At 39.4% G+C, this 14,825-nt stretch overlaps 1 protein-coding gene and 2 non-coding genes across 3 annotated transcripts; all 3 read right to left on the bottom strand.

Annotated features, from left to right (window-relative positions):
- Positions 1–169: 169 nt before the first annotated feature.
- On the bottom strand, positions 170–8,327 carry RPL5 (ribosomal protein L5). The gene is made up of 8 exons (XM_027972178.3): positions 8,251–8,327; positions 7,003–7,072; positions 6,802–6,917; positions 5,864–5,998; positions 4,480–4,682; positions 3,276–3,453; positions 827–915; positions 170–332 (listed from the first exon to the last, which is right to left on the bottom strand). The coding sequence occupies exons 1-8, from the start codon at positions 8,251–8,253 to the stop codon at positions 233–235; spliced, it is 894 nt and encodes a 297-aa protein (XP_027827979.1). The 5' UTR covers positions 8,254–8,327; the 3' UTR covers positions 170–232.
- LOC114111264 (small nucleolar RNA SNORA66) lies at positions 616–748 on the bottom strand. Its single transcript, XR_003587347.1, has one exon. It is a non-coding gene; the product is annotated as a small nucleolar RNA SNORA66 (small nucleolar RNA).
- LOC114111244 (small nucleolar RNA SNORD21) lies at positions 3,526–3,621 on the bottom strand. Its single transcript, XR_003587325.1, has one exon. It is a non-coding gene; the product is annotated as a small nucleolar RNA SNORD21 (small nucleolar RNA).
- Positions 8,328–14,825: the final 6,498 nt, after the last annotated feature.

The following is a 14,825-nucleotide window of genomic DNA, read 5'->3' as shown; positions in this document are numbered from 1 at the left end:
CCAGACTTGAATTAACTCCTGTCAGGAGGAACTGATGCCCAAGAAGCAGATATGAACCTTTAGGCAATATGTAAGCTCTGGGAAAAGCTATACTTGTTTCTGGAAGGAAAATACTGGCTATGGCAGGTGCTTTCCAAAATTCCATTAACAAGAGCTTAACACAAACAGCTGCTGTTCAATAAGTTTATTATTGTATTATCTGAAAAATCTTGATAGAAAATTGTGGTTTGGTTTAACTCTCAGCAGCTCGTTCCTGAGCTCTAAGGAAGCTTGCCTTCTTCTGAGCTACCCGATCTTTCTTCTGGGCAAGTGACATTTTGGGACGGTTCCACCTAGGAAACGAAAAGAAAGGGATGTAACTTTTAAAAACCATAACTAAAGAGCATAGAGAATATTTAGCTTTGAAAAAGACAGACTTTAAAAGTCAAATAATCTAATTCTCAACACATGTACCCATTTATGATCTTAGTCTAACTTTCCCAAATTCCAATTTCTGTGATATTGCCCTATTATATCACAGGACCAAAAATCAAGTAAAGATTTAAGTATAATGCTTAGACTCATTATTAAAATCCCATGTGCCATGCAGCACAGCCAAAAAAGCAGCAGTAGTTACAATGTACTGGGATAGAATGAGCCACCTCGGTAGCATCCGAGGCTAATACATTTCTATCACCACAATCACTTTAGCAAACCTGGTTCCCCTCACCTCTGCAACATCATGCAGAGCTAGTGATCGAGTTTGCACAATTTCAGAGTCTGAGTGAGATGCAACAAGGCAAGAACCCCTCCCAACCTTTCTTTCCAAAAGAAGAAAGATACACACCTCTTCTTTTTAACTTCTTTCTTAGGCTTCTTCTCATACACTGGATTCTCTCGTATTGCAGCATGAGCTTTCTTATACATCTCCTCCATCTGAAACAAAGCAAAGCAAACAGTACTTGGTTTCATTTCATATGCCCTAAACGATAATGTGACACACTGTATTCTACTGCTTGCTCTATTTTGTCCTTCTAAGACAGATTCTCAAAAGGAGTTACACTAAGTCCATGTTGGTATCTGTATGAAAACCACATGTTCCGAAGTCCCAGTTTTTACCACAGGCAATATGAACTGACACTATTCACAAAACGTAACTTAATCTTCCTCAAAAAAAAAAGAAAAAAAATTCACAAAAATTTCTGAACTGTTCAGCTATACTTCTTGAGTCAAGTTCAGAGTAAATTGTTTCTATAGAAACACATACTACGCTCACTTAAAACCATCTGACCTAAATTCTTTCATTCAAGTACAGATACAGGCCAGCATTTAAGACGTTACAACGAGGAATACGTGGGCCAACAAACAAATGCCAAATACATCTCTGTCCTCCCACATTCCCCATTATTTCTATTTTCCACTGATTTCTGATAGGTCTTTACAAAAGTTATTCCCAGGATCCCATACCAGGAACCTCCTGATCTATTAGCACAAATCACCATATCTGGCAGTATCAGGCCTTAGTGGAATCAGAAAGAGGTCTGAATTTCTGTAGAAAATCCTGAAAGGCTATTAGAAACATTACTGAGAATTTTGTTCTAAAATTTAACAAAAAACCATGTTGCAACTCTCTGAATTGTTTCAATACTCCCTAACCCAAGCAAATGACTACCAAACACATGGAAGACCAAGTCATGAAGAAAGGAAAATGCCTGAAACGCAGGAACAGTTACCTTCATAAGAATGAGTCAAGTTAATCCAGATCTCTACAGGTTCAACGTGGATAAAATGCAATTACTACATGCATTTGTATAAAGCTCATTAGCCAAGGAAAATAATGCAAAAACTTAAAACAGCACTTGAGACCTCAAATACCTAAATCCCTTTTAAAGTTTCTCTACTTCTCTTAGCTATTACAGCTCTCTACTGTATTTAACAAATTTAATGACTTCAAATGCAGCCATTTAACAAATCTAACCAACCCAGTTCACTTCTTCCACAAGGTCAATTCCATAGGAAATACAACCATGTATGTAGATAATACCATGAGTTTAGTTTATAAAAGGACCACTTTCTGTTGGAGACATACCAGATGTGTGCAGAAGATTTCAGGAGGCACACATAAGCAGAGGCCTCTACAGATAAAATGAATGAGCTTACTGTAAAAGGATTAGCCAAAGAATGGTCTGGCTGAAGTATACCATGCATTAAGAAAGTAACAGGAAGCAGACATCTGAAAACACATGTTGTAGCTTAGGAAGTTTTACAGGCAAAGCAGAATCAGTCAAAACTAAAAGGTATTTTTAATACTAGAGTGATGTCAACAGTAACAAAGAAATATACTCATGTGAAAGTTAACATGCCTCTACATTACTAATATAAAACTACCCATTTCCTAGCTCAGAAACTCAGAACTACAGTGTTTATTCAGTCTTAAAAGACTGTTTACTAAGCACACAAGTGACATTAAGTAATCTACCACCCAATTATAATTCTATTTTAAATATAACTTTTAGACATAGGTATACCAAAATACAAACTATGCACCAACAGAAAGAACCTAATAATAATTACTTGACATATAAACCATCAATTTACATAAAATTCTATATTTGTAGATTTTATAATCTGTGATTTTGGTGTTCTATGCCCTCATTATCAAAACTAGCACTATCATCTTCAATTACTTCAATGTGTTAAGAGATAACCCTGAGACTGAACTTTAGGTGTGATAAACTTCACAACATTAAACTTGAGAAAACACGGGCCCTTTCACTTCTGCAACATCACACACAACTAGTGATAGACCTGTCCCTCTCCTTTTATGTGCATGCCTGAGACAGAAAACCAACATGGCACTTACTGGCTATAATGAAGAATGAACCTTTCCCCTATTATCTCAAAAAAAGGGAAATTTAGTAAATAGCACCTCATATCAGAGTAGAACCACATGAATGAATTTTTTAACTATAGAATAGCCAAATGCATAAGAGCCACCAAATGCTTTAGATTTGGATGCTTGAAGCTTGCCATCTTTAAGCAACTAAAAGATTCCTAGAAGCATGCTGACAAGCCTAGCTCCTAATATCTTTTCTGACTTTTTAACTTGTCCTGGGCCCAATATTCCAATTTCATTTTAAGCCAAAAACTACTTTTTAAGGTCTATACCTACAAACATGCCCTTATTTAATTTTAACTGTTAACCTGAGATAAAACTGTACTAATGTACCTACCCAAAACAGATAGAAAACTCGGTTCTATAAATTTACCAATACAGGCATTTAAAAATTTTTTACCATGTCTGGAGTTACGTTGTTCTTTATGTACTGAGAGAACTGTTTCTTGTAAGCATCTTCATCTTCTTCAATCAGGTAACGCATGTAATCTGCCACGTTTTGCCCCATGATGTGCTTTCGGTGGACCTCAGCACTGAATTCTTTGCTTTCTGAATCATAACCAGGGAACCGTTTGGTACTGAAATAAAGTTTTCCATATTTTAGGATATACTGGTTGAAATCAGTTTACTACCAGGAATTCATTTCAGTAGCTGCCATCAGTCCCGTCTTGAAACAATTAATTGCATCATATGCAACCACAGGACCAACTACGGACTGCTCAGTTAGTGGGATATCATCATTCAGCAGCTAATTTCTGAATTCCTGGACAGAAAATCATGCCACAAGCACGTTTAAAAACTATTAAATGAACCAAGGCCACTATAAAGTTAGTTCTCCATATTTCATAGACACATCTCAAAACTACTTTCCTGAAAACCTACAATTACTTAGTGGTGCCTCAGGGTACATGCTAAAAGTGATTTGTTCCAGATTACATTTAACAGGTGCCTTGCAAGAGAACTGGCAAGACACAACCCCCTCCCTGCAAACCCCCTACATTATAGAAATAAGTGCCAGTTAGGTTATATTTTACTGTTTACCACTCCCCTGCCAAAACAGGCAAGTGAGGGGGAGGGGAAGTATTGGTGGAATAGAGTTGCTCATTTCTAACCAAAATTTACCTTGTGGCCCAGCTCGTAAAGAATCCCCCTGCAATGCAGGAGACCTGGGTTCAATCCCTGGGTTGGGAAGATTCCCTGGGAGAAAGGAAGGGCTACCCACTCCAGTATTCTGGCCTGGAGAATTCCATGGACTGTATAGTCCATGGTGTGGCAAAGAGTCAGACATGCCTGAGCGACTTTCACTTTACTTCAACCAAAACTTAGCCACACACAAAAGGTAGTTGTTTCAACACTGGCTTCTCTACTTACCGGCTCTAAAACCTTGGACAATTCATTTTACCTCTGAAGCCCAGTCTCTTCACTTATAATCCATGTTACAATCCCTTCCTACCCCACCAAGTTCCTTTTACACAGTACCCAGCACATGGCAAGTACACAATGATACTACTATTACTTTCACTGGTTCAGTTTTCTCCAAAGCCCAACTGCTTAGAAATAGTGCAGTTTTGGAGTCCAAGAAACGTGGTCTTGAATACTATTACCTGTGAGGGATAGACAAGCCTCCATCGACAGCTCCCTTTAGGGCCCCAAAAACTTTATTCCCGGTAGTAGTTCTGGCAAGTCCTGCATCCAAGTAACAGGTGAAGGCACCAGGTTGACCATCAATGCTTTCCACATTGTATTCATCACCAGTCACCTCGACTTGGCCTTCATAAATTTTGTCCATACCAAACCTATTAAGAAGCTATTAACAAAGAAGCCAGTCTAAATGCTTATCAGAATATATTCAAACAACTCTAAAATATCTCAAAATTCACAACTTTAATAGCCAAACAAACAATTTCTTTCCAATTCACTTTTCTCTTTATCCCAACCTACTTTTGAAGACATTTCAGACATCCAATTTTAATCACAAGTATAACTGTTTAATAGTTTCTGAATCGGCTACACTGTCCATACTTGATTTTTGTAGCAATCAATTAGGACACAGTACTTAAAAGAACATCTTTCTATCTCTACCAAGGCACTACATTATGTTAATTAAGCCACTACTCTGCTAGTACACGTCAGGTGGCTATGGTTTCACAAGTAGTGCCTTTGCACTAAAATGCTCTCATATAAAAGACGGTGTTCCGCAACCAAATATGTTTATAACCGGTGAAGATGTGGGTCCCCAACAATAACACATGCTTAACAACTCCAACGCAAAACAAGGTCAGTAACCAAGAAAACAAAAACAAGGCAAAAATTACACTTTCATTTCCTTTCTGTATTATACGAAATGCTGCCACCCAGAGGCAAAGATTATTAAAACAAAACTGAATACCCCCACCAATGCCTACCCCCACCCCAAAAGCTTAAGGCACTGCTTCTCAAAACTTAGCATGTATATAAATCACGTGGACATCTATCAAAACATAATTTCTGAAGGTGTGGAGAACAATCTGCGTTTTTAACGTACGCTGATACTCACAAGATCTACACTTCTGAGTAGATCTGTCCAACAAGTAGCCACCAACCAGCCACAGCCAGTTATTCATATTTAAGTTAAAAACTCAGTTACGAGTAGCACTAAAAACATCTCAAGCACTCAATATATGTGGCTAGTGGTTACCACATCAGACAGCATAGATTACAGATATCCATCACTGCAGAAAATTCTACTGGCCTAGATACACCCAACAAACAGGAAGGAAAACTGGAGAGGAAAAAAAGGCTTCCCCAGATTAGAAAGTGTATCTGTTAGAAACAATGCATTTATAAAATTATCTTCTGCAGTGGTGCCCTTGTAAACCACAGGGCAACAAGGGCACTCCTCTGTCCCCATGGTTGAAGGTATCTGATCCATGTATGAACCATCTATGTTACAGACAACTCCAGTGAGCTAATTCCAAAATATGCCAATTGAAATAATCTTGTACATACCCTGCGGGCCAGCAGCAGGCCAGTACAATATGCCGCAGCATAATTTGTCAGGCCAACCTTCACACCATATTTTGGGAGTTCGTGAGCATAAGCTGCACAAACTATCATATCTCCTTCTATACGGGCATAAGCAATCTACAATAAAAGAAAAATGAGGTTAGTACTCTGTTTTCACTGATTACTTGTCCCAAGTATCTTTGTCAAAGGACGTAACGAAAAGCTAGATACACACCTGCATCACTTAAGACTTGTCTTTGTTAATTAAACCCACTCACTGTTTCAACTACAGATCTGGCTTCCTCATCTACAGCAGGTAGGTTTGAGTCAAATGCCACAATACATGTCTCAAATTACACAGCTGGTAATGGACAGGGAAGCCCAGTGTGCTGCAGTCCACTGGGTTGCAAAGAGTTGGACATGGCTGAGCAAACTGCTGCTTTCTGAAAATCTTTTGCACGGGAGACACCTTCATACATATTTACTAAAACTACTTCAAACAATATACAGGAATAAGAACACTCTTAAGAGTTTTAATATTCACACCCACCTACCTCTTCAAAGCAGTGGATTGACTTAGTCCACAACAAATTCTATTATCCTACTGGAATTATAATGGGCAAGAACCTTCTACTAGGTCTTAAATTTATCCTCCCATCCCCCACAAAACAGCATAGAACCATAAATTTCTCTAATCCACCCCCCTAAAGTGAATGGATTAAAATCTTCTGAGTATTTTTTTTCTAACACTACCAATTTTCCAGGCTCCACCTTCAGACCTACTAAAACTACTCAATGAACGTTTTTTGGAGTGCGAGGCACCAAACTAGACAGACCTAATCCATACATTTGTTCTGCTTCCCAGGTATGTCTCTAGCACAGTGAGGGAAGAAGTGGGGTGGAGGTTACCAACTATTATTTAAGTCTAAAATACAACTTACCTGACAAATGATATCTCTGTTCGTTACACGAACTATCATTCTGTATTTAGGAGTGTTGTACTTATTTTTATCTTGGATTACCAATCGTTTCCGAGCATAGTAGTCAGTTTTGCCCTCTGAAAGAAAAAAATAAATTTAAAAAGTCCACTCTGCTACAAAGCAGAACCTTTTCCTACTGAGAATGTGAAAACCTGACCATACCTCGTCGTCTTCTGAATTTCACTTGGTATCTCTTGAAGTAGGCCTTGTTCTTGACAACTTTAACAAACCCCTTTAAGATAAAAGAATAAGTTATTAAAACTTTGATAAACGTTTTAGCTTGATACCTTTGACATTTAACTTTGTAACAAAGTAACAACTTAACTTTGTAACAAAGTAACAACCTAAACTTCAAAAGTGAATCCAGAAAACCATCACTTTCTCAAATCTGAGAAATCAAATCATTTTTCTTCTATTTCCCATCTATCAAGACTGACAGTTCTATAAAACAAAATAAAAATGAATCAGCGCCAAAACAGGAATGAAAAAACAAACATACGAAATGCAGGCCAATTTATTATAGTAACCAGATATAAAACGAACACTATTAAAGTTTCAAACACTCTCCACTTTCACTCCCTCTTGGACCAACAATCCTTGTGTCCAACTTTTGCTTAAGACAACTATTTTGCAAACGTCAGTCTGTTCTTAATGCTGTCCCATTTCGTGAACCTGATATTTTCCCTTTCCACGAACTTTTTTCAAAAGCCTAAATTTCTTGTCACGAAACACAACCGGCCAAGCACATATTCAGCAATTACTTCCGATTAAAACAACAGTCCCCCACAAACTACAGCACCACACCACCAGAAAACCCACTAAAATCTGGTACCAGCGACAATTTGGAGAAAAAGGCAGGAGAGGCACATCAAAGTAAATGGGCTTGCTTTCGGGGCCCAAAGACACCACAGCCTCCAGGCTCTACTGACGGTTTTAAGGGTTAAAAGCCACTTCTTCGGCCCAGTAACACAGGTTTTCGAAACAACTTGCCGACCCCGACGCTCCCTCGGAAAAGCCACCAGTCATGAGCGGAGCTCATGTCCAAGAAGCCACAGCCCGTCTCCACTCAGTCCAGTAGTCTGAGACCGACTCCATGCAATCTTCCCTTCCGGGCCGCCTGCCGGAGCTCCCCTCTGCCAAGCCAGAACTATCCACACCGTTTGTCTACTACACTCACCTCCTCCTCAATCCCGTCCCAGCTCCCATCTTCTTCAACCCCTCCCCCAACTAAGCTTGAGCGCCGTGGCAGCCATTAAGGCCACGCTGGGAGCTGCAGCCCGACCACAGCGGAGCCGGCAATCTAACGCCATCCGACTCCTGCGCCGCGCTAAACAGACTCTAGGCGGGCTTTAGGACAAGGAGAGGGAGGCCCCATGCATCTGTAGCCCCAGCAGCGGGATGCCCACTCACCATGCTGAGGAACAGAACCCCAACTCCGCGGCTTGCCACAGAGCTGCAGAACCAGCACGGCTCCGGGGGGGAAAAAGGCCGCGGCGCGCGCGCAGGCGCAGTATGTAGCGCCGACGATCACGCCAGCGACGTGTGGAAGAGAGACCAGCCGGTCGGCCGGAGTGCAGTGTGCCTCCCCCTGCTGGTGGGAAGACCGGAGCTGACCTTCACCTTCCCCCGACAAATCCTCAGAGCCGCAGAGTCCCACAGCTCCACACTGGTAATCCGACAGGGAGCGACTGTGAGCACTAGCATGGAAGATTATTAACGGCATTCACTTTCCAATGCTAGCAAGTTGCTTCATAACAAACCTGTATTACTTTTGTAAGCAAGAAAAACAAATTTAATTAAGTAGAATGAATTTGCTGTAGAGCACTTTTGCCTGCTCCTTGACTACGCTTCCGAGTCCAGAGCGTATGCCCCTCACGAAGCTTTGCCTCAGTGCTCCAGGCCTGGGTTAGGGGCCTCCCACAGCACCTTTGTACCTGCCTAGCCTACCCTAGATTGTAAACTCCCTGAGGGTAGTAGGCCCTGCTGTTAAATTACTTTGCTTCTCTAGCACTTAGTCTAATCTGTCTGATACTTGATGAAACTGCAAACAAACCCAAATTGAGAGACATTCTACAAAGTAACTGGCATGTATCCTTCAAAAATGACAAAATCATGACCGTTAAGGAAAAACTAAAGAGCTATTCCGGATTGAAACAGACAACTACATGCAGTGTGCGATTCTAGGCTTCATCCTGGACAATAAAGCAAAAAAAAAGAAAAAGGAAGGGCTTTTATTTTTTTGCCTTTCTACGAAGAATATTCTCAGAATACTCAGTGAAATTTGAATGAAATCTGTGGATTAGATGGTGGTAATAGATCAATGTCAATTTCATTCTGATAACCACACTATGGTTATGTATGAGAATGTTCTTGTTTTTCAGGAAATATACTTTGAACTATTTTGGAGTTCAAAATAGGCATTATTACACAATTTTACTCTCAAAAAATTACAAAAAATAATTACATTTGCGTGTGTACACATATACATGTAAAGAGAAGGAAAATGAAAAAGCAAATGTATTAAAATGTTAACAATAGGGAACCTGGAAGAAGGATATATGGAAATTTTTTGTACTACTGTTCTTACAACCAATTCGTGATTTTGAAATTATTTCAGAATGAAAAATAAAACATGGTGAGGACTTTCCTGGTGGTCCAGTGGCTAAGACTGTCCCCAATGCAGCGGGCCGGGATTCAACCCCTGGTCAAAGAATTAGATCCTACATGCCTCAACTAAAAATTCCTCATGCTGCTGCTGCTGCTGCTAAGTCGCTTCAGTCGTGTCCGACTCTGTGCGACCCCATAGACGGCAGCCCACTAGGCTCCCCCATCTCTGGGAATCTCCAGGCAAGAACACTGGAGTGGGCTGCCATTTCCTTCTCCAGTGCATGAAAGTGAAAAGTGAAAGTGAAGTCACTCAGTCGTGTCCGACTTTTAGCGACCCCATGGACTATAGCCCACCAGGCTCCTCCATCCTTGGGATTTTCCAGGCAAGAGTACTGGAGTGGGATGCCATTGCCTTCTGCATGCTGAAACTATTAATAAAAAATCTCAAATGCAACAACGGGGATTGAAAATCCTGCTTGCTGCAACTAAGACCTGGAGGAGCCAAAAAATAAAAAAAAGAGAGAGAGAGAGACATTAGGAATTCCCTGCCAGATCAGTGGTTAGGAAATCCCTGGTTGAGGAATTGAGACCCCATAAGTAGCTCAATGTGGTCAAAGGAAAAATAATTAAAAATAAAACATTGATTCCTCTTAAAATAGGAGATATTTCTCTTATTATTTGAAGTGAAAACAAACTCAGTTTTATCAAATATGTCAAATATTTAAAACAAATAGAAAATAAATCAGCAATTTTTAGTTCTGGTAATGCCGAAGAATTGATGCTTTTAAACTGTGGTGTTGGAGAAGACTCTTGAGAGTCCCTTGGACTGCAAGGAGATCAGCCCTGGGATTTCTTTTGGAAAGAATGATGCTAAAGCTGAAACTCCAGTACTGTGGCCACCTCATGCGAAGAGTTGACTCATTGGAAAAGACTCTGATGCTGGGAGGGATTGGGGGCAGGGGGAGAAGGGGATGACAGAGGATGAGATGGCTGGATGGCATCACTGACTCGATGGACTTGAGTCTGAGTGAACTCTGGGAGTTGGTGATGGACAGGGAGGCCTGGCGTGCTGCGATTCATGGGATTGCAAGAGTCGGACACAACTGAGCGACTGAACTGAACTGAACTGAACTGATGATCAAAAAACATCTAATTATCTCACAATGTTTTTTCCCGTTTGTAATTGGTTTTTACCTTATGTGATTTTATGGTTGTACACTGAAGAAACAAAAAAACAAAAAAAGGTTGGATCCTTTTTTTTTTATATCAACATATTAGAAACCTTTTAAAACTGTCCTTTTATGTAGGAAAAAATAATTAGTCTTCAATGAAAGAATACACTTTATTTCTTAAAAGGAAAATGTGTAAAGCCATGATTTTGTGGGACTGGAAGTCTGGAAAACATCAAGGACAATGAAACTTAGTTATGATTGAGTATGTCTGGGTGTTCTGCTGGTAGGTTACTTATACATTGAAAGACTAATAAGATAAAGACATAAAAAATTCATAAATTATGATAAATTTATTCCATAAAACTTCCTTTTTTATCTCTTCATTTCAACAAAATTTCTGTGTTGCTATCACCAAGATAGCACATCATTTGTGATCTACAGATAGTAAGGCCAAATTGAACAAATTTTCTTGAGTCATTGTGGTTCTTAAATAATTTTTATTAATTTCAGTTAGGAGAAATTTTGTTGTGCTGAAGCAAGAGAAATGAATTTTAAATAAAGTTCATAAAGCAATACTTAGACTTGGATATGAACCTTGATATTTCCCATATCACAGTCAAACAAATGGTGTAATATATGATCAATTATTACTTTCAATAGAATACCACAGAAACTATTACCAGATATTTTTATATCATCATATAAACCACTGCATTTTTTTCCCCAGATTTCTTTGTCTCGGAATAGTATCCACAATTACCCAGGTTTTATTATTCTTCTTACAGTATTTCAATGATGGGGTATGATAAAGGAAAACAAAATAGTAGCATGTTGCTTGATTTGTTCAAATGTCTTTTCCATCAGACTATCCACACTGACCTTTCAGGGTCAGAAAATAATCTCTATAGAAATTAGTTTTAGGTTTATTTGTGCTTGAGTTTACTTCTTCACAGCCATGCAAACTTTTCCATTTCCTTGTTCTAATTTCCTTATATTTCATTCTAATGTCAATTTGTTGAATATCTCTCATGCAATTTCATTCAACATAGAAAAAATGTATCTACAATTTTTATGTTTTAAAAAATTAGATGTTTGAACACTTGTATATTATTAAAAACAAGTAATATTTTAAAAATAGCACAAATTCAAAAAAAATTTTTATTTGTTTTGCCAAAGACTGATTTGCTCTCTGTTTGAGCACCTTTCCCTGTTTCACTTGACTCTTCCACAGCATCTCATATCTTGTTTAAATCAAATCTAACTTTTAGCAGGATGAATACCTCTAAACCTAAAACTGGAACATAAAGATAAGCAGGAAATTGGAGGCTTGGCTTTACTCAGTCATAAAACTTCATTATTCTAGAATCTTTTGTGTTCCTTTTATCACAAAGAAAGGATTTGATGAGTTAGTTCTTTTTTACTTTCCTAATAAAAAATTTCCATTACTCAAATTCTTTTGCACTCCAAAGCAGTTATCTGTTTCAAACAGCAGCACAACCTAAAACCTCATGACATTCAGGCACAGATGCCTTTTGTGTTGAGGACACAGCACAAGAAATGTGAAACAGCATTTCCCTGGGGCCTGAAGGTGTTCATTGCCAGGGCAGAGGCTTAGAGTTTCTGGTAAGAGCTGAATGCCGAGTCCCAAGTGACAGAGGCAGCCATGGCTGTACATTCCATAATAAATCTACTTTTCTGTGCATTTGAGAGATGTGAGGTTTTATAAAGTACAGACCTAGGGTAAGGGACCTGGCAAGGGCCCCTCTTGCCTGGGTCTTGGGAAGGTATTTTCTAGAAGCATCACAACCCCTGAAGATCATCTGACTTGAAATGTTTGTACTCCTCCCTGCTGGGCTGTTCTTCCAGACTAATCTCAATGACTCAGACTTGGTTAGGGGGGATAGTGAGTGGGGAACAGAGAGGGGGTGGCAGGATTTCTACACGTGGATCAGAAATAACAGACATCTACTGAGAACTTACTGTGTGCCAAAGTCTATGCTGAGTATTTATTACATTATCTCATTTTAATCTCAAAACTGATCCAGCAATAGTTCATTATCCTCACTTTACAGATGAAGAAAAGCATGCCACAGCCAATCACTGTGGAACACAGAAGGACCTTTCAAATCTGAGCCTGTCTTAAAACTGTACTAAAGGAAGGACCTTGTACTATAAAAAGTTCATTAATGTGTGTAATTGACTTTGGAGTATATTCCATGATGTATTTTTGTTTGACTAAGATGTTAACATTGTTTGTGTGAAAGTGTTGGTCTCTCAGTTGTGCCCGACTTTTTGCAGTCCCATAGACTGTAGCCTGCCAGGCTCCTCTGTCTATGGAATTCTCCAGGCAAGAATACTAGAGTGGGATATATGTATACCTATGGCTGATTCATGTTGAGGTTTGACAGAAAACAACAAAACTCTGTAAAGCAATTATCTTTCAATAAAGAAATAAATTAAAGATTCTTTACTGTCTGAGCCACCAGCAGCTGAAACATTGGTTGGCTTAGACTAACTACAATTAGTTTGAAAGTGTAACTAATTCTAACTTTGTTTGAAAATAAAGAAGGAATTCCCTGGCTGTCCAGTGGCCAGGACTCTGTGCTGCTTCTGCAGGGATCATGGGTTTGGTCCCTGGTTAGGAAACTAAGATCCTGCAAGCCATGTGGTCAACAAATAAATTAAGGTGAGACTGTAGCTAGTGAACTGCTTGTCATCTTCTAAGTCATCAAAATGAAACTAAAGTTTTACAAACTTCCAGAGAGTGAAGACTTAACAAAACTCCGATCAGTCCGAACTAAGAGACATAGCTTGTTGACTAGATGAAACCCATAGTATTAGAAGCAGGAGAGAAGCCTTGAAGCTAAAGAAGGCAGTCCCAGGACAAATCTGGGAAGTCCATCCATTTTATTAGATGGTCAGTTAATATATGAAAGTCAGAAAGCTTAAATGATTCAGTAATATTTAGGAGTTTTCCTGGAGACTAAATTTATAGCAAGTCCTTAAGAAAAAGTTTGAAAGTCTAGAGATTGCTAAACTTTAAAGGTCAGTGCTGTCTTCAGGGCAATTATCATCTATTATGCTCAAGTTAAAAATCTATTATTGCCACAAAATCCATGGGGATATGAAATAAGGGGAAATCCCTATCTGTCCAGTGGTTAGGACTATGTGCTTCCACTATTGAGGTGGGAAGCACAGGTATGATCCCTGGTTGGGGAACTAAAGTCCTGAAAACCTTACTGTGTGGCCAAAAAAATCAAAACAAAAAAATTGAAATGAGAGGAAAGAAGCAGCTGGCTAGGCCTGTGTTAGGTGGTAAGGAACTCACCTGGGAGTTAAAAGTATGTCTTCATTTTTCCTGGAATCATCCAAGATAAGATAGTCTTATCTTACCAGTTCTTCAAGGCTTAAAATATATGACTCATAACAAACTCCATAAATCTTTTTGAGATTGTACTTGTTAAATGACACCAATAATATCTGTCTCCCTCTTCAGTTACTTTGGGAATGTAGGGAGGACCCAATATACACACAAGAAAGCCCACCAAGTTCTTTGGGAGAAACAACATAAATTACTGTGGTTGATTCGCCACTTAGCCCACGACGATAAAACCGGCTTCTAGAGTCTCCCTGTTTCCTGAGTCAACTTCTTCAAGGAAATGTTGCAAGCAAACAAAAAAGGTGTAATTAGATCTGTTACAGACAACTTCAAAGTTATGGTCATGATGTTCTGAGTCATCCCTGCATTTCTATGTGGGGTCAGCATCTTGGAGAGTCTGTGCTTAAAGGCACAGTGTCTTGAATGGCATTTAACTCAGGCATCATGGCTATTAGATGAGTCAATACACAGAACGACTCTAGTTTAATAGCAATGGAGGGCAGGACAAGTACGTGAAATATACTTGCGATACAGCAATAACACCAAAAGCCTCCTAGTCATACCTGATACCTGTCTTCTAATCAAGTTCCACGTGCATATCCTGGTGGCTGTATGTACTTGTTTTTTTTCTTTGGCCGTGCCATACAGCTTGTGGAATCTCGGTTACGAGACCAGGGATTGAACCCAGGCCATGGCAGTGAAAGACCTGAACCCTAACCACTAGGCCCCCAAGGAACTCCCGTGGTAGCTGCACTTTTAATATGTATATGTAATACCTGACCACTCTTATCTCTCATGCCCTGATCTAAGCTACCATCATCTGCTAC

This window comes from Ovis aries, chromosome 1 (assembly GCF_016772045.2).
Source record: "Ovis aries strain OAR_USU_Benz2616 breed Rambouillet chromosome 1, ARS-UI_Ramb_v3.0, whole genome shotgun sequence".
NCBI classification, from domain to species: domain Eukaryota; kingdom Metazoa; phylum Chordata; class Mammalia; order Artiodactyla; family Bovidae; genus Ovis; species Ovis aries.
This window is presented reverse-complemented; position numbering and strand designations above follow the sequence as displayed.